Genomic DNA, 27,456 nt, shown 5'->3' with positions numbered 1-27,456 from the left:
ATGTTTTATTCATTTATTTTGTATACTTTACACCTATCAGTTGAATTGTACGAAATATTTTCACATTTTTCAAAATACTGTAAAATATTGCGAAATTTATAGCTTAGCTTTCTAGTACTATAAGTATAACTATAAGAAACACTATTATTTTGTTTAGGTGTCGAGAATATTTTGATTGCATTGCTTGCGGCGAAGGCAGAAGTGAAATACGATCCCTCCAAAATTGATCCTTCTACAATAGCTGCCTCAATTACGGACCTAGGGTTTCCAGCTACTGTAATTGAAGAACCTGGAACAGGGCAAGGAGAAGTGGAACTGAAGGTAAGTTGTTTCTCAGTCTCTCTTAACATAAACGGATAAGAGAAATATGGTATGGGAACAGAAATATATGCCATCAAATGAATGTAACGTAAAAAAATGGGTACTAAAAGGAACGAGCAAAACACAGTGGAAGATGGAAATAATTGAGTTGATTTTTAGTTTAGCGTCCCTTTCAGCAGCGAGGCTATATGAGATGTGGACCTACTGATTAACGTGGAATCCAAACCATATGAGCTCCCGCTGGGAATCGAACCCAGGTCTCCCAAAGGAAATAATTGAGTTTAAAAGAAGTGGTGTATATGCTACCTCACTGTTGCCAGACCACAATACACATCAAAGGTATGTAGCCAGATTTTATCAATGTTGCCAGAATCGATTTAAAGACGGTTTATATTTATGAATAAAGATTTTTTTTTTTTTTTTTTTTTTTAAGCCAGAACTCGTTACTTTAACCTGTTTTATACTCTGTGTATGTTGCTTTAGGTGAAGTGGCAATCCCGGCGTACCCTTTTCTTGTGACTTTTTTGATTGTCTAATGTGTTCTTTAATTCGGGTGTTAATATTGCAATTGGTTTGACCTATATGTAAAGAGTCACATTCATACTTAGCACGATAAATACCTGACTTATTTAGTAGATCGACAAAATAGCTTTTGAAGCCGGCGAGATGCTTTTGTAAACTTTTTGGAGAAATACTGGAAGCAGATGTTATGCTTTGTAAGAATACATTGAATTTGCCTCGATAATTGTGGAAAGTAAGGAACTGCTATCCAAATTTTTGCTTCTTTGGGAATAGTTTTTTAAGGAGATCGCAACGATTTACATGTTTAAATAAACCATTTTTGTAAAATACGCAACTTATAACAGTTGTTTTGTCCTATTTGATATAAAAACTGTACTTCATCATTGAGATCACTTGGACGATCACAAACTAGTAATGCCCTACGAAAGAAATTCTTCCAAATATTCACCTTGTACAGTGATGGATTGGCTGACTGTTGATGTATGTAAGTAGTGCCTGCAGTGAGTTTTCGATATACTTTTGTTATAAATTTATTATGTGATCAGCTAATCAATAAATTTTTAAAGGAAGACAGTTATTAGATTCACGCTCGACAGTGAACTTCAACCTAGGATGCTGATTGAACTGTTCAAATATTTGTAAAAGTATATCTTCACCACGTACACAGGCCATAACAATGCAATCAATAATTGATTCTTCTCCACTGTTTATTAACTCTAAAAAAGGTAAGATAAAAATACATGCACCCTGCCTCTCCATTATTTATGGTCTTCCGAAAGTACACAAGCCCGACATTCCTCTTCGTTCGACCATATCAGGTTTCAACATCCAGCTTACTTAAGTTACTATTCAAATGGCTATGCAAGAAAAACTTAATGATTACAACAGTAATATCAAATATGTTGTTAAAAACAACCTTAACGTCAAAGCTTGCATTCATAGATAATGATGATATGTACCCACCCATGCCGTTGGAATTTACTATCAATAGCACACGATCTTGGTTATTACAAAATACTGCATCTGTCTATGAAACTCATTTTCTATTACAACTGTTTAACAACCAATGTATTTCAATTTGAAAATCAATACTTCCCATAGAATGACGTTCTAGTCATGGGAAACATAATATCTCCGATACTGTCAAACATTGTTTTAAATCAGATAAATATATCCTGTTATAAAATTGACGTTTCTAAGCATATTACATAATATCGTTTTGCCGACGATATTTTACTACTTGTATGTGATGAAAATACTCATACAAATATTTGAAGTTCAATTATCAGCATCCTAGGCTGAATTTCACTCGTGCGTGAATCCAATAATTGTCTTCCTTTTTTGGATTTATTGATTACCCGATCGCACAATAAATTTATAACAAAAGTATATCGAAAACCCACTGCAGGCACTACTCACATACATCAACAGTCAGCTCATCCACCTCTGTACAAGGCCAATATTAGAAAGAATCTTTCGTAGGGCATTCTACCTAAAGCAACATACACATGATATAAAACAGGTTAATGTAATAGGCAGAAAAATAATCAAAGAATACTTCTTTATTCATAAATATAAACAGTCTTTAAATCTGGACTCTAGCAACAATGATAAATTTGGCTACCTACCTTCGATGTGTATTTTGGTTCTGGCAACAGTGACGTAGCATAATACCACGCTTCTTACAAACTCTGCTCTTTCTTCCACTGCTCTGTTCGTTCTTTATAGTACCCACATTCATTTAGTGGTATATATTCCTGTTTTCATATCATATTTGAACCTTGGAAGAAGAACTATACACACAAGATAACCCGGGGAAAAGTCGCGTCCGTTCGGAAGGTAATAGGGGAGGTTATTCTAAGCAAATAGTTGCACATTTAAATTGTGATGGAATGGCCTCACCGGCGGTATACACCATGTGGGAGTGGTGTCTGCGGAAGGAAAGTTACAGAGGGAAATCCTCGGCGACTGTGTTGCTGTCCAGTTCCCTTAAATAATCATAAAAATGGAGACTTTTGAGAAACCCCAGAAGACTTTCCTTTTAAGGACACTATTGCGACATGCTGCATACGCTGGAATGGAAACGCTGTTTCATCGCCATTTAAATGGGCTATGTCTCACCTCTATACAATACCTATATAATGAGCCTTAAACATTCATTCAACGTAAGGTTAAGGATGTTTAATAAACTGGTAGCTTTCAGTAGGAGGTTTTAAGAATGGCCACTCTTATCATCTATCAAAAGAACGCGATTTTCTCTCAGGACACCCTGTATACTGTACATTTATTTTTTTAATTTCGATACTAATTTGGATTCAGATTTTAAAATTTATACATAAATTCAACATATTATTTTGTGTATTCATAATATAGGTATTACTTTTTTTTTTACTTATTTATGTAAAGTGATTTAATGCTGTATTTGAAACCTAAGTAAGTAAAAGGCAAATCATATTGCCATAGCTCTTTATAATTCTTTATTACTGAATTTGAGTATAGGGCTTATGTAAAAGTTAATTTATAACGAACTTTAGCTTTGAATAAAATCGTACCAAGAAGTGTGTAAAACAAGGAAATTAGTATTCTTTAATTTATTTTTTCAATGAGTACATTATAATGTTTCAGAAGTCAATCACTTGGATTGCAATAGTGTATAATACAACGATCTTTTCGATTTCAGATTCTCGGAATGACTTGTGCTTCTTGTGTTCATTCCATCGAATCAAACGTGAAGAAAATGCAAGGTGTAAAGTCAGCAGTTGTTGCCTTGGCCACTCAGAGAGGAAAATTCAAATATAATGTAGAAGTAACTGGACCGCGTGATATTATAGAAACAATTAAAGGCTTGGGATTTCAAGCGTCGATTTTGAACACGAGAGATCGAGACACCAGTTATCTAGATCACAAAGAGGAGATTCGGAAGTGGAGGCGTACATTCTTTTTTAATCTGGGCTTCGGAGTTCCTTGCTTTGTAATAATGACGTATTATATGGTGGTAATGTCCCTAAGTAAGAGCCATGAAGATATGTGCTGTGTGCTTCCAGGTCTTTCCTTGGAAAATTTGTTATTGTTTCTGTTTTCTACTCCGGTTCAGGTAAGTGGTAACTTATCTTTGGTGATTCTTTTGGATACATTTTGGGAGCTGTAACTAAATTTTATGTATATACTCGTATAAGATCGGTAACATTATTTCAGGAACTATCCTTACGTGTCTCTCCCCACATAATCCGGAATACCCACCTATTCCATCTTGCCTGCCATAGGTTGGCAATTATACAGAGGTATCTTTTTTTCACGAACTGTTATAATCATTTAAGAACTGATGTGGACATTTTTTCGCGCTACTCGGTGTTTGAAAGAGCAATTAACACATTGGCTGCCATGTATATCAAATTGATACACAGGTTGACTTACGTAACCTTAGGTGATTCAGGTCCGGAAGCCAATGTGTTAAACGGGTTTTGGCTAAATAATATTACTTTGCACTATTTGTTGACACTGCTTTTTTGTTGTTGTTGATTTGTGTCCTTTTTATTTTCTGTTTAACATTTTCCTGTGTAAAGTGGCAAAGTTATGCTGTATCTGTGAATTTGTTCAATAAATAAATATAAATTTAAACAGATAAATAGTATAGTTAAGGTAGTAAAGTAATCTCTTTTCATTAGTGACCAATAATGTTCACCTATTTGAATGCATCAGTTTCACCAATTAACTCAACAATTTTAACAGTTGTCAGCCTTACATGCCACATACAACATACAGATAAATGACCTCTTAAGTCTAGTTCCTCTGTGTCATATACAGCAAACACACGCGTTGCCTTTTTTACCAATTGTGCTTACTTGTTTAGAGTTGAATTCCTTTTTATATGAGATGTAGACCTACATCTTAGTATAGGTTATACCACCAAGAGTTGAAACCGGTTTTCAACAGAAAAGTGGAACGGTATCTGTTTATAATTTATTGTTGAACATATGCAACACATTATAATAATATTTAACAACTCATCGTAATAATGTTTCTTTCTTTCTTTCTTTTTTTTCCTATATCCGCTGGCTTTCTTCTTCAGAGCTTAGGCTTAAGACTTTCCTCTATGCAGGTCCTCACATATTACCTATTTAGCCATATTTTCACCATGTTTAGTAGTTGACATTGAAAACTAAGCTTGGTTAACTTTGTGCATTTGAGCTTATTGAAGTGGGAGATTTATCATAATATAAATGTCATATGTGTGGATCCGATAAACGTTATCGTAGTATTTATTTAATTTTTATTTTCTTATTGTCGAAATTGCAACTATAAAATAATGAATGTTTTTAATATTTTCCTGGTAATTTATATATTGGCACCAAACGCAACTATATCGTGTTTGTCTATAAATGAGTATTTAATTAAGATCGAAAATCAAGGTAACACATGGGTTACATAAATCAGGTTTACAAATAAAAGAATCTTCAAAGGAAATTTGGATTTGGAAGGTTGGGACATCACCATCAACGTTTTATTAGTAAAATTAAGTATCTTTACGGTTTAACTTTCAGCAATTGTTCTATACCTTTACCGATGCACTAAGTTACATAGCTACAGAACTTACCAACACTGAAAAATTTAAAGATAGAAGTAACGAGAATCAAAATGGCTATTTTCTTAAGTTGGTGTTAATATTCAATGAATTAATTTATGTTGTTGAGCTATACCTCTTCCTTCTCCGTCTTTTCCCATTCATATAGAGTCGGCGTTTCTGTTGAGTCTTCTCCATAAATCCTTGGTCAGGTATTCCTCCCTTGTTAGAGTCTCTCTCTGAAGTCATTCTTAGCCGTATCCATCAATTTCCTTCTTGGTCTTCCTGTACCTCCCTTTCCATCCACTTCCAGCTTCTTCTTTATTGGCATTTCATAGTACAGTATCGTCGGGGCTTTATCCCTCACATCTTGAATTATAACATCCACGACAACGTTGAAGACGTACGGTCTTAAGGTTGAGCCCTTGTAGAATCCACCAGTAACGGGGATTTCACGTGCTAATTTCACACTGCTTCTTACTTGGATCGTAGCTCCTGTATACATATCTTGCAATATTCTTACTTATTTCTCTGGCACGGCTTTCTTCCTCCGACATCTCTATATTCTCTGATATGGTACTTTGTCGTAGGCCTTTTTCAGATCAATGAAGGGCATATGCAATCCTTTTTGTTTTTCCTGATGCTTTTACATAGTTTGTCTTAATATAAAAATTGCGTCTGTTATACACTTTTCTGTCAGTTGTTTTCCTGTTGATTTCTTCCCGTACTCGCCCTTCTACATTTTTCTCCCAAATTTCCATCGTATATGACATTAATTTGATTTCTCCGTAATTTCCACAGTTCTATACATCTCCCGTCTCCTTAAATAGATACTGTCCCTCTACTGATCTGGCATTTTTTCCTGTTCATATATTTTCTATATCAGATTCCCTACAGTATCTATACCTTGTGGCCCCAAACTTTTCCATCTTTCTACTGGTATGCTATCCGGACTTATCACTTTCTCCGTTTTCATTTTCTTTTATGCTTTCTCTGCTTCTTTCCGGTTTTTCTTTTATGGCTCCAAGATTTGGAATTCCACCATTGAACGCTTTCCTCGGATTGTCCTCGTTTAAAATCTTTTCGAAACTACGAGCCCATCTCTCTTTTATCTAGTCTTCATTGCTAAGCACCAATCTTTGGTCATCTTTTATTTGCTTAATATGAGTAATATACTTTGTTGTCTTGTTTCTAGGTTTTGCTAACCTGTATAGCTTCTTCACTCCGCTTGGTGTTTCAAATTCGTTATGTATTTCATCTTAGGCTTGAGTTTTCACTCTAACAACTTTCCTTATTACTGCCTTATTTGCCGCTGTGAAGTTGCGTTTATCTTCTTCTGTTTTTGAAGCATCACACTTTTTACTTCGTTCTTCTCATCAATTGCTTATTTCACCTCGTTTCACCACCATTTGTCTACAAGGAACTCTTTCCTGAAGTTCTACCCACAGTCTTTTCTGACTTACAAATTATAAAGTTTTACATACATATGATAGTATATTATGTATTTACTTATTTTTCTAAACTTATTTAAACTTATTAGCTATATTTTTCTTAAATTAAATTCTTTTTTATATTAATCATATTGTGCTGTTGAGATATTTTGTGCAAAATCTTGTAAGTTTATTCCGTTTTACTACGTATATATGATTTTTTTCATTTTAGTGTATTGGTGGTTGGCCCTATTATGTGCAGTCATACAAAGCGCTTAAACACAAGACTACAAACATGGATGTTCTTATAGCTATGGCTACATCTATCTCGTACATATATTCTGTTGGAGCACTTATAGCATCTATGGCCATGGCTGAAAAGATCAGTCCCCAAACATTTTTTGACACGCCTCCTATGCTTCTGGTGTTCATTTCTCTTGGTCGTTGGTTGGAGCACATAGCAAAGGTGAGATATTAATGTTTTAGATAGGTTTTAGCAGTTCAAATTAAAGTGTCACTTCAGGGTTATTGCGAATAACAGAGACGTTCCAAACTTACATTGAATTCATTTTCAGGTTTTTGAAGGAGTAAACAAACAAACAAACCGAAAAAAGTAATTAAAATTGAAGTTAGAATGGAAAGAAAAAAAATGGATGTATTCATTCTACAAACAATTAATTCACCCGAGATTTCATTTTATTTCTGTGTGAGACTACTGTGTTACCTGGCTTCAGAGTTGGTAACACGCCTCCTTCATTTTGAAAACCTATCTTATTTGTATAAAAAATAATTTCATAACTAATCGTTATCTATTATTATTATTAGATTTAAATGAAAACCTTTGTTTCCTTATAATGTCATGTGAATTAACTGTATTTTAAGTGTGGTGATAGTCCAGAAGTTGGATGTTCCTTTTCTTTTCTTTTAAAGTACCATATACGTTGTTTTATTGTGGTTGATTTGTTTGTTTTTATAGTCCCTATATATGTTTTCCTACTCAAATAAAAAGCAGACCCGGTCTGGATTTACTTTTTGTGAAATTGCCTACACGTGGAACAATTCATGCATGTTTTCCTTTCAATTTCTGACTTTCCTTTCTCTCCTTTATTCCTTCGCAAACCTGATGATGAATCCCATATCGGTTTGAAACGTCATTGTTGTCTACAGAGTAATAAGAGTGCAAGTATAATTCTACATTCAATTAGAAGAATGCAATTCATACACAATATTTTAACAATTCCATGTTTTAATCAGTCTAAAGTTTACGTACCACTGTATCGAGATTACACTACAACTCATAGCTTCGTACATCACTCAGAAACCTGAAGGTTTGTAGTACTGTATTTTTCTTAACATTCGTCTACTATGATAAAAAGTTATACTTTAAGCTTCATTTACTTAATTTTATTTTATTTTTTTAACCATTGAAAAAAATTTATATCTGTCTTTCATGATGAAATCTCACAAGAAGAAGATGGAGTAATATCTGGTTTCCAAATTCCATCATCACAGTAACTTTTCAGTGTCAAAATATGAAAGCATATGTTGGATGAACTTATAGCTTTCTATGGTTTTCTTCTTTTTCTTGACAGTGTGACGGTCCAGATTTCAAGTTTGTAGCCTAAGTAGTTTGACATGGCCATTGATCTGTCAATCAGGACTTCTTCTTTTATATATGGAAATTACTGTTACGTTTACTTTAAAATGAAGTGGATTTTTAATTATGTGATTTTACTGATTTCTTTTTCAACTCTAGTTAATTGTCTTTTGCTTTTTCCAAGTGATCTTGCATTGTTTGTAAATTTAATAGTTAAATTTTATCATTAAATATTAAAATCATAAATAAATAAATGAATAAAAACTTTAATTTTCACGAAGTAAAGGATATTTAAATAGATTTAAAGATGAAATCAGTGAAATCAAACCATTAAAATTTCAGCTCATTTCTAAGAAAACAGAAAAGCAATTTTCCATACAAACCCATGTGCTAAAATACAAAGATTGCGCGTGTATTCAAAACCGTTAATTTAGACTTAATTTAAAGCGCAAGATATTAGGGAATATTGCTCCGTATTCATTGAAAGAATAGAGACAAGTTTTTATTTCAATATAAACCATAAGGGTCGATCCAATGAGGGTCACTTGGCCATGTATATATACTATTACCATATTCATTGGCAGCACTTTAAATAATCCCAGTCTGTTGGTGAGTGGCGGCCATTTTTGTTGAGCACCGCGTGCCAATTAGTGACTTCGCAGACGTTAGCGTAAACTTATATATCTTAGGACTAGACTATGCAAAACCATTGCAACGAATACCATTTTCTTCAGCACTTTCTGTTTTTTAATTTTGTTTTTTAACATGGAAAACCTTAATTGAACCCCCTAATAAGTAAAAATTACTCCCTAAGTTTAGTATCGATATTTTTCAGATTCCATTTTGTATAACTGAAGTTTATAATGAAGGGGTGAAATGTCGATTTTTTTTTTTTTTTTTTTTTTTTTTTTTAAATAATTACATATGGTACTATACGTAGTATAGCAAGAGTAACAACACTGATACCTACTTCCTAGTCTACTGGGACATAAAAGAAAACCTATTATGTTTTTATTTGTGTTTTACAGAAAATATATCTATGTATGAAAAAAAAACTATAGCAAAAATTTCAACCTTGATATTTGACTACGAACAAAGTTACGAATTTTCATAAAATCCATGGAAAACGCATGTCTACACTACTCTCAACCATTTGTTTTTAATCTAAATACTTTACCAACTTCAATAACAGAACACATTGCTTCAATTTGTTATTTCTGTGTTAATGTTGAGTAACTTACACTTTAGAATAAGCGTATAACATTCAAATAAAGTAAGTTAATTTGGAAAATTAAATAAAATTGATAACCAATCACAAATAAAATAAAATATTGAAAGTAGTAAGAAATAAAATGAGTATTGGGAAGCATGAAACTGATTATTGTAATCTAATTAACAATAAATATAGGAGGTAAAAAACTGTCTCTGCACGTTCATTATTTTCGTTTTGGATGGAAGTGACAGCCAATGTAAGAATAGAAAAAATCCAAAGATTTGTAACTGCATAACAGATTTTGGACTAGATCCTGTTTTTTACACTTGCCATGGCAAGAATGTCTGCGGTAGACGTGAAGTAATTACTGCCAGCTTGCAAAGAACAACAGGAGATCAAATCCTCAGTGTAGAGTAAATATTCTATTTCTGCAAATTAAACATTAAAGGTAGTATCTGTTTCCTCGTCACACTACAAGAAAGTGTGAATCGAAGGTCTTGAAACCAGATTTAAGAATTGTATGCGAGGCAAAAGAACAAGAAAATATAAATTTCATGGCGTTTCAGAAATTGTAATTAGTTCTACGCAATATCGAAAAATGACATTATTATTTATTTATTTTACTGATAGGTAATAGATTTCTTCTTATTTCAAGGGGATTCCTGGTTTATATATATATATATATATATATAAAAGGTTATTTTTGTTTACGGAATATATATCTATATATGATAAAACTAGAGTAAAAATTTCAACTTCGATATTTGACTGTGAAAAAAGTTACGTATTTTCCAAAGCTGAACACTTAATGTGAATCTGCGCCTTAACCAAATTAAAAAGAAAGACTAACTTGCACAGTAGACATATTTTAATTGATATTTCTACATACATACATACATATTTCTAATATTTTAATTAATACGATTATTGATATGATTATTTTAATACATATTTTAATTGATATTTCTACATACATACATACATATTTCTAATATGTATGTATGTATGTAGAAATATCAATTAAAATATGTCTACTGTGCAAGTTAGTCTTTCTTTTTAATTTGGTTAAGGCGCAGATTCATATTAATTGTTCAGCTTTGGAAAATACGTAACTTTTTTCACAGTCAAATATCGAAGTTGAAATTTTTATTCTAGTTTTGTCATATATAGATATATATTCCGTAAACAAAAATAACCTTTTATATATAGATACACAGTATATTCTATAAACAAATTGACTTTGTATTTCATGTTCCACCAGAGATATACTTAAAAGTTTGCAACAATTACAAAATTTTAAAAAAATTAAAAATATAAAAAATTTAGGAAGCACGTATCAGGATTGTTATTCTAGCTATACTATGTATAGTATCATATGTAATTATACAGTAGAGTACCGATTAACCGAGTTTCCGTGTTATCCGAGCTTAATCCAAACAAAAAAAAATATATTTTAAAACTAGTCTGGTTACAACAATAAATAGTCTGCAGGCATTTGTTTCAGCAATAAAGCGAAAATGAAGCTAGCGTAAAGATAACGACCTCGCCCGACATTGCCACATTTAATTGTTGCTGTTGCTTTAATTGTTGCACATCTTGAGTATCAGTTTTTGCGCGAAAGTCACAAAAGACATATTTTGTCTAACAACAGAGCAATGTGAGCGGTGGTGGGTGTTTCTTCTAGTTCTCGTGACTATTTGTAGGAATGGTTGGAAAAAGAAAACGTGTTGTTTTATCATTAGAAGTTAAGCTTACAGCTATTAAACGATTAGATCATGGTGAAACTATCAAAAAGGTGGCAAGTGATTGGTAAAGTGACTGTAGGTGACTGGAGAAAATGGCTAATTTCTTATATGCGTATGTAGGTACTGTACTATATGTCCAATAAAAATAATAAATACAGTAATAATAAAGAGAAATGATCAATAAACAATAATAATAAGTACTGTACATTTTTTTGTGAATTCATCCGTGTTAACCGATTTTTTGCTTATCCGAGTTAGATCCGGTCCATATTAGCTAGGATAATCGAGAGACTACTGTATTTATTAAAAAAAAGAAAGAAAAAAAAAGAAACTCCATTATAAACTTAATCTCTAAAAAGTGGAATTTGTTAAATTTCAATACTAAACTTAAGGAGATTTTCATTTATTAGAGCTCAATTAAGGCTTTGCATGTTAAGAGACAAAATTAAAGAACAGAAAGTGCTGAAAAAATTGTTTGTTGCAATGTTCTTGAATAATCCAGACCTAAAATATACAAGTTTATGCTAACGTCTGCAAAGTCACTAATTGGCACGTAGTGCTGAACAAAAATGGCTCCCATTCACGAATGGACCTATTAATTTTTTTAAAATCAGTTTTGTGCTGCCAGTGAATATAGTAATAGTATATAAAAATACAAGTTAAAAATATCCAAGCAACCAATTACGATCTTTTGGATCACTTCACATGGATTAACCCATAACGAATCAGTTATTAGCAAAGAACATAGCAGAAGTGAAAAATAGAATCAATTTAGCGTACAGAAACACTTTTTTTTTTTTAAATTTCTGGTAATTGTTATCTACACTACATAAAGTTTCTGCCCCAAAATACAAAAATAGTATTTCCCCTGATAATATTGCATTATATATGTAATACTTGAAGTACACACTTACTTATCGTTACAGGGTAAAACTTCTGAGGCCTTATCCAAACTTCTTTCGCTGAAAGCAACTGAAGCCTTGCTTGTGACTATTGACGCTGATTTTACCATCTTGTCTGAGAAGAATATCAATGTTGATTTAGTCCAAAGAGGAGACATATTAAAGGTAAGAGTACTTTGAAATTAATCTATTTATATAAAAATGCTATGGTTGAGTTATATGAGTATAATGCAAAATTCATTATTTTAATTTTGTAGTTGAATGTATAAATCTGCTTCTACATATCCTGTATGTTGATTGGATTAGATCCCAGTAATTTTCAATAATGTGCTTACCCTATGAAAAGTCGCATCGCTACCACCAATTAAATGATTATCAGACCACCAGCATTGTGAACTATCGCCCGACATCGGAGTTTCCACTACAACAGGTTACGTTGGAGCAAGACACAGAAATTCCATTTCATTCCTGCAGTGAGCGTATATTGCAGACATTTTAAAAGTCTGCTCAGAAATACTCAGAAATACATTAGGCTGGATCCAGGGTTTTTTACAGGAATTTCGTGGAACAGAATAACACTACTCCCGTTTCCGGCTCCGTGTCATGATAATGCCGAAGGGATGATCTGAGGATATGGCTGGGGACTTTATTCATGTTGATCTATACCTGATTCTTGTTGACTTAGTACAAACGAGGGATAGATTAGGATCATGATTATTCCTGAAAATAGGCAGCATTCATGTGCACGTTTTTGTTGACTTTACGCAGCTCCAACTTCCCCTTGTAACCGTATCCTGCGACAATCAGAATTTCCTGCGAAAACTTTCTTGGTACTGGCAGTAAAATTCGGTACGATATTTGCAAGAGGTGTTACGATACGTAATTGCCCGAATGTTGAAATTACACGTGAGATAAATGTAGGTGAAAAATAATATGTTAATTGTTAGATGATGTGTTCTTGTTCAGGTAGATATTTGCTAAACGCTTTTGTATAATGCTGTTTTTTTTTTTTTTTTTTTTTTTTTTAATCATACAGTTAATGTATACATGGATCCTCTGTATATATTTGTAAGGAGCATGTATTAATATAATGTGTAAACTACGTTGATAGTATTTTTTTAACACGGTTCTCTCTCCTTGAAGGTGGTTCCTGGTTCCAAAGTTCCTGTTGATGGAAAAGTAGTTCATGGTAGTTCCACATGTGACGAATCATTGATAACAGGGGAATCTATGCCAGTTCCTAAGAAGAAAGGTGAGATTATCGCTAATGTAGTTATGTATTAGCTAAAAATAAGAATGAATTGTAAGCCAAAATATGTCAAATGTATGTGTATAACCAACGAATTCTGTATGAACACATAGTTCATTTGATTTATTTACAAAGTCATTTACAGAGCATTCCAGTTTTATCCTAAACATCCAAATTTGATTATGCTGCAGATATATAAATTATTACACAATTGTTGCTTTGCTAATATTTCAGTGTTTTTGTTTGTATTATATTTTCTGAAATCAAAGCTTTGATATTGTTATTCCCGTTATTTAAAAATGTACAGTTTTAGGGCTAACTAACCCTGAAAATAATATAGCCACATTCATTAATAGAGGGTATTTGTTGTTATTAGTTTTGCTATTCAACGTATTAAGATTTCGTTCTACGTTCAGATATTACTCATATCTTTTGTAATTTTTGTTCAACTTCATTTGACAGCGGTATGTTTTCAGCTAAAACTTTGTATTGAATGTTCGTTGTCTAATCCTAAGATTAAGCTAAGCACAGCAGCAGGTTTCTGATAACTTTATATCACGTACCAGAGGATATAAGGACTATAAAATATTTTAGTTTATTCTTTACACTTTGTTATTTTATTTATTTATTTTAATAGCTGAAGGAGAATGGAAAGAAAGATTGTAAGCGATAGAACGTTTTCCGCTCTCTGTCAGAAGGTGGAGACTGTCAAGCTATGTTTTTCTAAGCAACCTCATCAATAGTCTTCTTTATCTTCCTTCAGAGATATGCTTCATGTATATTAGTTCTTTTGTTTTAATAGATTGACTGAAGTTCAACGTTATTTTCATCACTGAGAGTGTATGAAATGGGACATATTATTTAAAGTGGAATCTGAACCACTACTTCCGAGGGAACCCAGAACAATTATACAGAAAACACAAGCGTTAGCCACTTGGCCACCAAATACCACATTAGATCTAGCATTTGAAATAAGGATATAAGCAATCATGTAGAAAGCAATAATATATTATTTTATATATATATATATATTTTCAGGCTCTGTGCTGATAGGAGGATCAATAAACCAAAATGGCTTGCTTCTCATGCAAGCAACACATACAGGGGAAGACACGACATTAGCACAAATAGTTCGATTGGTCGAAGAAGCACAAACTTCCAAAGCACCGATTCAGCAACTAGCTGACAAAATAGCTGGGTATTTTGTTCCTATGGTTGTGGCAGTATCAGGGATCACGTTAATAGGTTGGACTATTACCGGCTTTGTGAATATTGACTTACTTCCCCTGGAGGTAAGAATTTAGTAATAGTTATTTTCCGAGAAATAATTTTTTTTTTCTATTGTTAGTATTTTTATTATGTTCATTTTTTTTTGTTTAAAAATCATTTAATCTTAGCATTTAAATGTGTAAGTTATCTTTGATGAAGAAAATTGTTGTATTCCTAGGTTACTTTACAATAGAAAACGGTTTAGTTGTGGGACGAAACGGAAATAGATGTAAAAATAATTTGTACAAAAGTCTGTGTAAGTGAATTAATTTTCTGTAAAGTTTTTCTACGGAATACAGAAATACTCAGCATTATTCTCATTTTATTTTACTATAAATAGGCCTTAAAATTAATGAAAGAGCAGTGCAATACTGTATCCTTAATTACGAAAAGAAATGAAGTCTATTTTGTTGTGAGAGACTATATTAGTCTTAGAGATAAAATTGTGAAATAACAAATCGTGCTGTTGTTAACAATAGTATTGTCAAAAGTATATTATGTGCTCAATTACGAGCCATATCTTGGCACACATACAGGGGAGTGCATTCGTATATGATCAAAGGTAGAAAACTTTAACTTAATATTCGAAACGAAGCGAAATATGTAGTTTCACGTCCCACTATTATGTCCTGTAGGCTAAACGAGACGAATCATTAATGAAAGTGAATGTTTATGGAAGAATTGGTGGAATTAGAATGTAGGAAGAAACGAGAGGACCCCGAGAAAACACATGAACATGAACATGTTGTCCATAATAAACTCACATGCCTGGAATTGAACCGAGTACCCCTCGCACCGCAGTTGAAAACTGTACCGCTGAGCCACCGTAATGAAATTTAGTTTTCACTACATGTAAGTTATTCCAATATTCCTATTATTTCTGTGTTAGTTAACTTAAATCTTAATGCCGCTTGAATGACAACACTAATTTACAGCGGATTCTCCTTTAATTGTAATAATAAGTAGCAGGACGAGCGTAGATATCCAAAATCATGAATAATCAATAGTACATTCAAAATACACATTAAGAACATTTAAAAGTAGTTATTTTTTCCTGCAAAAATATTCTTATAGGACAAAACTCTCCCTTCTACTATTACAGACAGCTTTTTCTTTTTCTTCTCTTTCTCCAACGTAACCTCTTCATAATGGACAGGGATTATTCTGCTCACACGTATTTAACACAGAAAATATTGTACTTTACACAATTCGAAAATCTGTTAATCAGTACAGTAGACATAAAATCTCTTCCCCACACAATGTCTAATTTGGTGAACCAATACACAAAACTGTTGCACCTGAACAGGAAATTCTCCTTTTCCCTGTCCACAACAAATTGCTTTCTAAGATAATAGAAAACTTTCAATGAGTAAAAACAAGCTTGTAAATCCAGTCCTATGACCAAGAATTGTGTGTGGAGCTGCTTCCTTGCATAGTGCATGTGCTGTGAATAATAATGGTTTCAGAAGTTTCATTGGAAGCAGGTTTCAATATACCGGGGAGTGAAAAGTAGTACTGCAAAAATATTGGTAATTGACATTGAGCACAATCGGAGATATAGCCATGGGGTGGAATTTCGTAGCTCCGAGAAGAAATACTCCCTTCCAGGGCCACTATCAGGAATCACCACTGGCTGTGAATTATCTAAATTGTAATCTTTCTATCGGACACTTCTCATTTACAGAAAAATAATCATATCCTATGAGTGCCCGTTATTCAGAGATTTTACTGTAATCTCATTAAAATGCAAAGAAGATGTATCAAAATATTCCGAAAAATAATTAGTACATAATAAAACAAAATGTTAGGGAACATAGAATACAACCTAAATAAAACTGACCGTTAGTAAACCTTGCGTAATATGCATTAATCATCATCTTGACCCAGTTCAAACCCTGCTCCTGCCAAGTGAACTTTGTGGTGGACAAACAGTGTGTGCGTGGGTTTCCTCGGGGTTCTCCCGTTTCCTCCCACTTTCTTCATTCCACCATTTCACTCATTTCTCATCACCGTCTCCTTTAGCCTAGCCGGCATAACCGTGAGACGTAAAACTCAATTTTTTTTCTTTTTATCTTGACCCAACTTTTCACGCTAAGGGGTAGCAGTTCTAACATTTTAAACCTTAAGCTTTATCTTCAGATAGCAATTGTGGTTTATCTGTAATATGCTCGAGGGTAATTGAGATTTCGTTGTACTCATGGGAAAATCGTTAAAAATACTTTCTTCTTTTGGTTCAATATTAACAAAAAATATATTCATGAATAATTCCGTTTATTTCATATTATTTATTAAAAATATATCAGATTCGTTAACTGTCATTGGGTCTATTCGTTAAGCAATATGAAAACTATCGAATGTTGCTTGTTCCTAATAATGTTCCTTTCAACTTTTTCAGAGTAAACACAAGATCGGTTTCAGTACGGCAGAAATAGTCTTTCAATATGCTTTCCTGTGTGCACTTAGTGTTCTTGCTATAGCGTGTCCATGTGCTCTGGGTCTTGCTACACCAACAGCAGTAATGGTTGGAACAGGTGTTGGCGCACTTAACGGTATTCTTATCAAAGGAGCTGAATCTTTGGAGAATGCACACAAGGTAATGACATGTATTTATCTTATCTTTGTTTCTAACAGACTTCAGAAAATATTAAACAGACATTCTAGGAAATAATATTTTTGCTAAAGAAATTACAATTTTACGATCAAGGAATACCTTTTGTTGTTGTTTGTTTGTTGAAATTTAGCATCCCTTTTCAATACCGGGGCTGTATAAAACATGGATCTACATTTTAAGGTGGAATTTGAACTACTGTAATGCGTTCAGATTCTTAATGCTGTCCCACCGAGAATCGGAACAGGAACCATGTACACCAAAAGCGGACACACTAGCCACTAGATCACCAAGAAGGGCTTGTTAAGTTACAGTTCAAGATTGTATTGCAATATGAATTAATGTCTGCACGTAACAGCATAAAGTAACTTGATTTATACAATGGTGAAAAGTGTAGACGAAAGTTCAGTAGTATTGTCTGTTGTAATATATCTAACTTTTATGAACGTAGCAAGTATCACCATGTATAATCAGCTTGCTCTTAATTATGTCTGCAGTTTCACTTTTATTTTAACATTTTCTTGTCCCCGGTTCGATTCCCGGTAGGGACACTCGGCCGGAAAGGTGTAACAGCTTTTTCAAGCCAGCCATTCTGAGTGAAGTTTTTCCTGAATTTTCCTCTTCGCTTTAGGCAAATACCGGGATGGTACCTGACATACAGATCCCAGGCAGCTTCCTTCCTTCCTTTCCCCCTTCCACGGATAATGTGCTCGCAGAGGGACGTCATCTCTCATACGTGACGGGCTTCAGGCCGTATATATCGGTAATGCCCAGAAATATGTATAAATAAATAAATGAAAATCAAATCAACATTTTTTTTAAATAAGTGATTAAATTCAATATTCCACACAATTCACTGACTTTTTATAGATGTTAGAATGAGTTGAGTTAAACTTGGTAATGACTCTGAAATTTCACAGGAAGAAAGTCACATCGGCAATTACGGCGAAAAACTGATTTGGGGGCTTCCAGTGATTTATTTCATTTTAAAGGCATTCTTTAAATTCTGATGTAAAGCACAAATATTGCAGGAAAAATAAGAAGAATGTGCCATTGCATAATCATAGATCCAGTATATGTCTTACATACGCATGATTATTTAACTTAATTTTACATATTTTACTCAACAAAGAGAACTCAAACTATTCAAGAAGTGGTAAACAATGATGTTGCTAACATTGCTCAGCTTATTTCTTCATTTGAATTTCTCAATAGATTCTGTAAAAATTGCTTGCTTGTATACCCATGAACATGCATATTTGCCAGGAGTAATCTGAGACGGATACAAAAATTAAGTGATAGTGAAAAGCTAACTACCTTCATTTATCATATATTTATAATATTTATTAGCTTCTAAAATAGGGACACATAATATTTTCATGACGTATTAAAATACAAGTATGCATTCAATTTCATCGTTTCTAAAGCAAACGAGTAATTCATTCCATCATTAATTTTCAACACTAAGACGTAGGCCTACTATTTAATGTGTATTCTGTGTCACATATGTTGCTTTCAAGAATCGAACTCCAGTGTCCCATGCTGAAGACGCGTTTGCTACCGTATAACACAAGATATTTAGGAGCTAACTGTAAGCTCCTAAATATGCATGAAGTTCCGCAAGTCTAGCGGGGACCGAGTTTACAGAAACCCTTGAGCCGTACGTGATTTGATAACTGACTGCTTTCTACTTATTGGTATTTTTAATTATTTATTCGAATTACAAGTGTAACACTTACATATTTGTTTCGGGCTTCGCATGCTTGGTTGTACAGTAACTTTTCAGAGGTAAATCAATATAAAATGTAGTTGAAGAATAGGTATTTGTTCCTTAAGTGCTTGCAGAAATAATTAGGTGTTAATGAATTTCGAAATTGTAAAGTGCATGCAGAAAGTATGTCATTTCTTCCTTCATAAGAATTTATATGAGAGTCGCAAAGCAAACAATACTTCAAAAATGTATTGCGGAGACTTTGCGCCCTTGAAACAATATGGGTAAATCTTTTCTCGCGACAAGCCGGTATTTCCTCCCATATTCAGCGTATGGTGCGTGCAAAATCAGCACGGAACTGAGAGCTTTGGCCCTACTTTCTCTTCTCCCGTCCCCCGCAAGAAGGATTATATATATATATATATATATATATATATGAAGAAACGGTAAGAATGTGATTTTATTGTACTTTAAAGGGCTGTTCTGTGAGGCAGCGAACGCTAGAAAGAACCAAGCCAAAACACATGAACAGAAGGTAACATAAAGCGTCATGACTTAAGCTACGTTCTCAAATCTCTCATAGGCACCAATTACGGTTCAGACTCCATATTAAAATATCTAAAATTTCTGTTTGGTCTTCTTCATTCATAGTCCATAATATATGTTTTTATTATTGTTTCTTGGTGTTAAGAGAAAGAAATGTGACTTTAACTGCATTATAGAGTCCCTCTGGTTAAACTGACATAAATCTTAAAGTCACTTGAGATGTATAATTTTATATATTTATGTATTTTAACATATTTTTGCATCTTATAAGAGTTAGAACAATTGATAACATCTCGAAAAATGAAAACTCCAAATTTATTTGCATTTTTGCTATGCGTTTCATATTAAAATTACTTGAGTTGCATTAGTTATCATTGTTAGATTAAAGTTCAAATTTTCCTACTTCAGTCAAGTGTTAAGAAATAATTAATATGTGTACCTAGATGAGCGTTATTCCAATTTCAGTTGTCGATAAAGGTAGAGAATTCTCGGTGTGATCCAAGCATCTTAAGACAATTTGGGAGCTGTTTTAGTGCAGAAAGTGGCAGTAGTTTGGTGAAGGAAAATAGGAAATTATGCTGGAAATCTGAGTACGCAGTGTCCTATTGAACGTGTGAATCTAGCAGGCCAGAGTTTTTCATAGTTCTGAATGAAATGGTTTATTATTAGCCTCTCAGTGCTATGTATTTTAAATTTTATAACTTGTTTAACTTTTTGTGAACTATTTCTAGTCTTTTCTTTGTTTTTATTATAGGTTAAAGCAGTTGTGTTCGATAAAACAGGAACAATAACGCACGGGTTTCCAATGGTTGCACGTATCTGCCTCTTTATGAATCAGAAACGCTTAGCCTTTTCCAAAATTCTTTCCATAATTGGAACAGCTGAAGCAAATAGTGAACATCCTATAGGCTCAGGTACTATTGAATCTTCTATTCTTATGGTAATTGCTCAATTTTAAGAAAATCAAAATCAATCTTTGTAAATTATTTGAATCGCAAAATCTCATTCCTTGACATCACTTATTCAGCAAGACAGAGTAAGTTAGTATAATTCCCTGTTATGTCTGTATACATTTAATTTTTCAAAGCATTTATTCTTTCAATTGGGTGATAATTTAAGTTGTTTAATAGTTAGGGTTGTAATAGGCAATTAGTTGTTTAATTAGTGCATAACTAATCAACAAAAATTTGTATATAACTACGTAATAACGTAAAAATAAATTACTTTTTATTTTCGGGGTTCGATTTCCTGTAGGGACACTCATAAAAGAGTGTAAAAGATTTTTCGGCCAGCCATCCTGAGTGAGGGGTTTCTTCATTCACACAAGGCAAATGAAGGTTCCTGACACAATGGTCCGAGGCCGCTTCCTTCCTTCCTCGATTTCCTGGATAATCTGATCGCCGAGAGATGTCATCTCTCATACGTGATAGGCTAAAATATGGCCATAGATGCTAAAAGCCCAGGAATGTAATTGCTGATTTTTATCTTATAGTCTCATGAGAGACGCTAAGCTTATAATACCTATACGAAAGATCTGACACTACGAAGTATGCATAGAAAAACATTTCGAAAATTAAAGTGTTCAGTGGAATAATTACTTATACCAGCCGAAGTGTTAGGTAAATCGTCTGTTTAGTTCCAGTCAGTGGTTTACAGTCCAATGATATTTAACATAGTTCTAGCACATAGCAAATTACTCGTATACGAGTATTCCCGCAGTTGACGAGTGATAATTCCTTTTCCACAATTAGAATTTATGAAATATATTTTTAAGAAGTTAGAGTAGAAGTTGATACGTTGTCGCCATTATTATTTAACTTTGTTCTGGAGTACGCTAAAAGGAAAATGAAAGATAGCAATCAGAACCTAGAGTTGAATGGTCTTCACCAGGTTATGGCGTACGTTGATGATGTAAATCTGATAGGGGATGATAGAACAAAGAAAGAATTCAGAGGTTTTATTAAACGCTTGCAGGGACAGAGTTTAGAAGTTAATTGCAGAGAAAACTATATACATGGAAATTCGCTGTGATCGTAATACTGCAAATTATGGATACGTCAAAATATTTCAAATATTATTTTCGTCAAAGTGGATACTTTCAAATACCTGCGAGCAATATTAACAGACCAAAATCATATCCACTAAGAAATTAAATGCTGACTGAAAGCAGGGAACTCGTGTTATTATTCGATTCAAAATCCTTTGTCTTCGTAAATTCTGTCGAGGAATTTGAAGCTTAAAATATGTAAAACGATAATCATGCTTGTTGTTCTGTATGGTTGCTTACTCTGAGAGAAGAACGTAGACTGAAAGTATTTGAGAATAAAATCCTGAGACGAATATTCGGACCAAAGAGCAACGGGAATGATGGAAATTTCATAATGAGAAATTGCATAGTTTATATCATTTACCAAACATTGTTAGGACGATCAAGTCTAGGAGAATCAGATGGGCAAGTCGTGTAGCCAGAATGGAAGAAGGTAGGAACGCTTTCAAAGTTTTAACTGGAAATCCAATCGAAAGCGAGCATTAGGAAGGCGTAGACGCAGATGGGAGGACAATTTTAAGATGAATCTCGCAGAAATAGAAACACAATAGAAATTGGATCCAGTTGGCTAAAGAGACAAGTCAGTGGAGAGCTTTTGTGAACGCGGCATTGAACCTCTGGGTTCCATAAGCCATAGAGTGGGTGAGTTTTTAGAGTAGAAGTTGATTGGCTATGTCTGTCATTCAAAACAGTGTTAAAATCGAAATTTACATGAATGATTGATTGTACTGTACAGGATTGTTTGAAACAGATTTAACAGCAAAGCGGAAACTTCTCCGAGCATATTCGTAAAAGTATGTATATCTCGTGTTTAAATTATATAGTTCGTATTAAACAATGGTGAAAACGTAAGAAAGTAATACACTATTGCTTTAAGCTTTCTGTAGTATTAAATGCCTTGTCAAATCTAATTTATAATATATATATATATATATAAAATGAGACTTGTTTAGATAGGTCGTTATTCCATTCGTGTATATGTGAAACGGTGAGCTAAGTATTAACTGACTGTAGTAGTAGGACACATATTGTGCAAGGAACTAAAATTTATCGAATTGGAGGAACCCCTCAATAAATAAATGTTCGTACATGGAATCAAGTGTGAGTAAATGAGTGATTGCCAGTAGCATAAATTCCGGGATAACAATGAAAATCTCGTTTGTTTACTTTCAAGAGGAAAAAAGTACCAGAAAGTAATTGTCAGTCTAAATGCCAGTGATTTGCTTTGTAAATTCTCGATTCAATGTAGTCCTATAGATAATTTACGTACAAAGAATGTAGGTTCGGCGTTAACTCTGCCTTATTTTAGTGTATTACTTCAAATGAAATAAGTAATATATTAAGTTTTTTTTTTTTGGGGGGGGGGACATGATTGATGACTTTTGGGTCTTTCTGTGTGAACTTCTTAATCATAAGATGTTACATTTTTAAATTATGTAGAACTGGAAATAATTTGAATTGAATTTGTCTTTGTGCAGCTATTGTGAAGTATGTGAAAGAAGCACTTGGAACGGATGTGAGTGGAAAATGTGAAAACTTCCAAGCAGTTCCCGGATGCGGACTCAGGTGTAGAGTATCAAACGTCGAAAATATGCTTACTACGTCATCCAACTTGGATAGATTAGCTTCAGGGGACCAAGATGTCAGCAATGGACTAAGGTTAGTCTCGTTTTGTTTCATTAATGTTTCCTCATGATCTGGAAAGTATTTTCATGTATTTCTTTTTAAATCTACATTAAATATTATTTGTGCTTTTAGTATATCAAGTTCAACATTTTGATCAAATTCTTTTTGACTATTTCATTGTTACGTATGTATGTACAATCACTGTCAAAAGTCAGATCACATTACTGATTTTTCAGAATTTTCCAAACAAAATGGACTGTATCCATGTAAATCCCTGTTTATTAAACCTGTTTTGCAAAATAAACGTCATTATTCACATAATGGAATGAAAATATATTGCTGCGTTTTTATTAAGACAAATTTATCGGCATTCACCGAAGTGCCTTGATAAGAGCTTTACAAATCCTAAGAATTTGTTTGATACATTTATCCAACTTTTGCAGCTCCAACAGCTTTGAAGAGCCTTTCAGAGATATTCAGTATTCGTTGGCATATGTTCACTGACTGCCATGTGAAGTTCATGTCGTAAGAGCTCGATGAATGACGAACCGTGATATTGTGGCGGCTATTTTATTTATTTATTTATTCATGTATTTTTTTGATGGTGTGAGCGTGTTCTTTGCTTTGCAGATAATTACTGCATAACTTGGGAGAATATTTAGGATTGTTATCCTGTTGTAGTACAAAGTTGCGGCCCGAAATCCGCGTTCCTAATTTAATTGAATGCCTCTCTTAAATCTTCTGATATATGTTTTTGTCCATGCTTTACTGTAAGTATTACACAGCCAGGATAAAAACGCCTGTCGGAAAGGCAACACACAAACATCTGATGTTGGGAGCCGAAAAATTGAAATTTAGATTCGTCAATACATAGTACCTTATTCCATTGCTCATCGATCCAGTGTTTATATTTTTGTCCAAGAGTATCTTTTTGCAATATTTTCTGCTCGATGGTTTCATTACTGCAATCATACTTCCAAGACGATATATATGCAGCTTTCCTACCAGCGTCCCATCAGATATTGATTGAGAATGTCTTCCGTAGTCCTGTTGCTACTTCCGGAGCGGTTAAATATCTTTTCTGTTTGCTGATAGTTCTAATGAACTTGTCTGTACGAGAAATTATTACTTCTGGTCGACCAGTTTGTTTCCGTGCAATATTTATACCAGTTTCTGATTGTCTTTGAAGAGTCAGATACATTGTCCCGACAGATAACTGCAACCACTAAGCAATTTTCTGCAGAGAATACTCTCTTCTCTCAAAATAACCACTTGAGCACGTGATTTAGCACTTAATTCACAGTTTTCTTCCGCATTTTATAGTACTTTCACGTTCTTAACGCCACTTTAGTAATTCACACAAGTGAAAGCAGCACGATCGCATGTCACGCATTCATACCCACCTTTACTTATATATAACACGATTGAATACCATAGACACAACTGTTCGTGGTAATAAACAGACAACTACCGATAAGGGTTCGTACAAACATCACCAGATAAAGCACAACGTTAGTTGTTTGTTCGTTATTTATTTGTTTACTGTTAAACGACTTTCTTCAATAAATGTGTCTCAATGTAAACAGAATCATGCATTTTCGTATCCTTATATGAACAGCTGTGTTTATTTTACAAAACAATACCAATAAACAGGGTTTTGTATAGACGCAATGTCTTTTAATTAGAAAATATTGAAAAGTCAATATTGTGCTCAGACTTTTGACAATGACTGTATGTATGCATCTTTGTTATAGTACTAAATATAATATCTGTATATTGCCCAATATATGCAAAGACAATTTTCAATAAATGAAAAAAAAAAATCAATAATAATGTTTTCTTTTCTATTCGCAGAAGTGGTAGTAAAATATCTCCGAACGTTTTTATAAACAACGTACCTGTTGAATCATTCTCTAGCCAGTACACCAATCCAGAAAGGCAGGCAGCTGAATTTCAACAACTGCTCAGTATAGAAGATAGCGCTAGTATAACTCCAGAAGCGTATGAGGTATATAATAATTTTTTGTCCATATTCTTTAAAATCAATATTTTTAGGTTTCGAGTTGATCTAGTATCATGAGAAAATTTAGGAGTGCTTTAGTGTAGAGGTAAGAACTTCAATTTAGAATGCCAGAAGTAAGGCGAGGAAAATGGATATGATGATCATACATCACTTAATTAAAACTAGTTCGCGACAATTTGTAGACCGTGTGCCATAATTTAGGATTTAATTACTTTTCATATAATTCAAGCTTAGTATTAGCAGAACTGTGCTGATAGTCAACTGTCAAAATATGATTACCGTTATTACTTTAATTACTTTTTATTGATCAAATCGCTTCCTATTTCATTTGCGTCGCTGAGGCCACTACATTTCCACTGAATTGGAACCTTATATAACTTAGCAATTGAAAATATGAACGATTTAAGAATTCATATTATATATACAGCTAATGTTCTAACATTATAATTTGCTTAATACAATAAGCTTTATTCTGTAGGTGACCTATCCTCTTTTATTTATTTATTTATATCTCCTTGTTTTCTTTAAATGTAATAAATCCTTACACTGTTTATGACGTATTAATTTGCAATGATAAAATGTTTTGTTAAATGATAAAATGTTCTATTAGCATAGTAGAAAATTTTAAGTAAGTTATTGTTTTGTAATGTTTGTTAAGAAAGTGATATGAAACAGTAATTCTCAGAAATATTGTTAGTTATGTCTTCAAATTAGTTATGCAGTGTTGTAAATTTATAAATATAATTGTTATCTTTGTATGATGCAGGTACTCATTGGCAATCGTGAATGGATGCGAAGAAACGCTGTCGATATTCCATCTGATATAGATCTCAAAATGGCTGATGAGGAAGACATGGGCCGTACTGCTGTTCTTTGTGCTATTAACGGTTAGTGAATTTGCATACTATACATGTGCTATATATATATATATATTATTAAATTTTCTGTAGAGTGTAGAATTATCCCATTCTTCAAATCTTACAATCATTTAAATACGGAGAATTTCTTTCATAAATTAGAACTACAAACTAATTTATTCAAAACAGATATTTTAAGAAGACATGTGGAAAGAGTACAAGGATCTTCTGTAGAATGTTAGAATGGATTTAGCACATTCATTTAAAAATTGTTTGAATGTAAAAATTGCAATAACTCATTATTAAATATGCTTTCAGTTCCATTTTAAGAGAGGAATAAATAATATTATTGATATACATAAGCACTATGAACGTATGCCCTTGTACAGTACTTTAGAACGGTCCTTTTAAGATTATTGAGCCATTAAAAAGCCAACTCCGTTAAATAAATCCATTTATTTATATCTATCTGTTATCCTGACAACGACATTCCAAAATCCTATTATTTAAAAACATATAAAACATATGAATACCTTTTTATATCGATATTATAATTAATATATTTCTTTTTCTTTTTCTTCTTCGAATTACATAATCAGCCTAGTATATATTTTAAAATATCTTACGCCGTAATAAAATAAGATACAACGTACTGTTGTAACTCCATTTTAGAAATATAGCGCGCCTGACTGCGAAATGTTAGTGAAGCTGAAGTTATATTTCAAGTGTGTATCTGATGTATGTTGAGAAGTACAGAGGATAAACATGTTACTGTAGATTCATTCTTGCAATATTTACATTTGAATATAGTTAAATTATTTTATCATTAATTACTATTGTATATTTTATTCGTAGGAGTATTGACTGCAATGATTAGTGTTGCGGATACTGTGAAACCAGAAGCTCATTTAGCTGTATATACACTGAAAAGAATGGGGTTGGAAGTTATACTTCTTACGGGAGACAACAGAAAGACGGCAGCTTCAATAGCAAGACAGGTAGGAAAGCAAATTTTTGATACTGATAAATATGTATGTGTACATTGTTTCTTTTCAAAGTAAAGGGACAATTTAAAATAAATGTCAAGTTCACAGCAACAAGAGAAGTTTTTGGTGTTCATTGGCACCTGAATTTGCATTCTTTCTATGTGTTACTGGCTTATTGTCAACGTTATAAGGTGCCACCATTCGGAAAGAAGAGAGAAATCTTTGAGACAAAGTCTGTACAAT

At 33.1% G+C, this 27,456-nt stretch overlaps 1 protein-coding gene across 14 annotated transcripts in view; it reads left to right on the top strand.

Annotated features, from left to right (window-relative positions):
• Positions 1-27,456, top strand: part of ATP7 (copper-transporting ATPase 1) — a 361,543-nt gene that overhangs the window by 247,399 nt on the left and 86,688 nt on the right. For all 14 annotated transcript variants that reach the window (XR_014127060.1, XR_014127059.1, XM_081728114.1 and 11 more), the window contains 12 exons: positions 158-321; positions 3,524-3,937; positions 7,067-7,300; positions 12,316-12,456; positions 13,435-13,543; positions 14,579-14,832; positions 17,205-17,402; positions 20,429-20,588; positions 23,200-23,380; positions 25,202-25,355; positions 26,137-26,257; positions 27,083-27,225. Coding sequence is in view for 12 of the 14 variants with exons in the window: in XM_081728114.1 (XP_081584240.1) it covers positions 158-321; positions 3,524-3,937; positions 7,067-7,300; positions 12,316-12,456; positions 13,435-13,543; positions 14,579-14,832; positions 17,205-17,402; positions 20,429-20,588; positions 23,200-23,380; positions 25,202-25,355; positions 26,137-26,257; positions 27,083-27,225 (2,273 nt within the window). In the remaining 2 variants the exon portion in view is untranslated. The remainder of the gene's footprint in view (positions 1-157; positions 322-3,523; positions 3,938-7,066; positions 7,301-12,315; positions 12,457-13,434; positions 13,544-14,578; positions 14,833-17,204; positions 17,403-20,428; positions 20,589-23,199; positions 23,381-25,201; positions 25,356-26,136; positions 26,258-27,082; positions 27,226-27,456) is intronic.

The sequence above is a fragment of the Thermobia domestica genome, chromosome 10 (genome assembly GCF_964235325.1).
Source record: "Thermobia domestica chromosome 10, izTheDome1.hap1.1, whole genome shotgun sequence".
NCBI classification, from domain to species: Eukaryota; Metazoa; Arthropoda; class Insecta; order Zygentoma; family Lepismatidae; genus Thermobia; species Thermobia domestica.
This window is presented reverse-complemented; position numbering and strand designations above follow the sequence as displayed.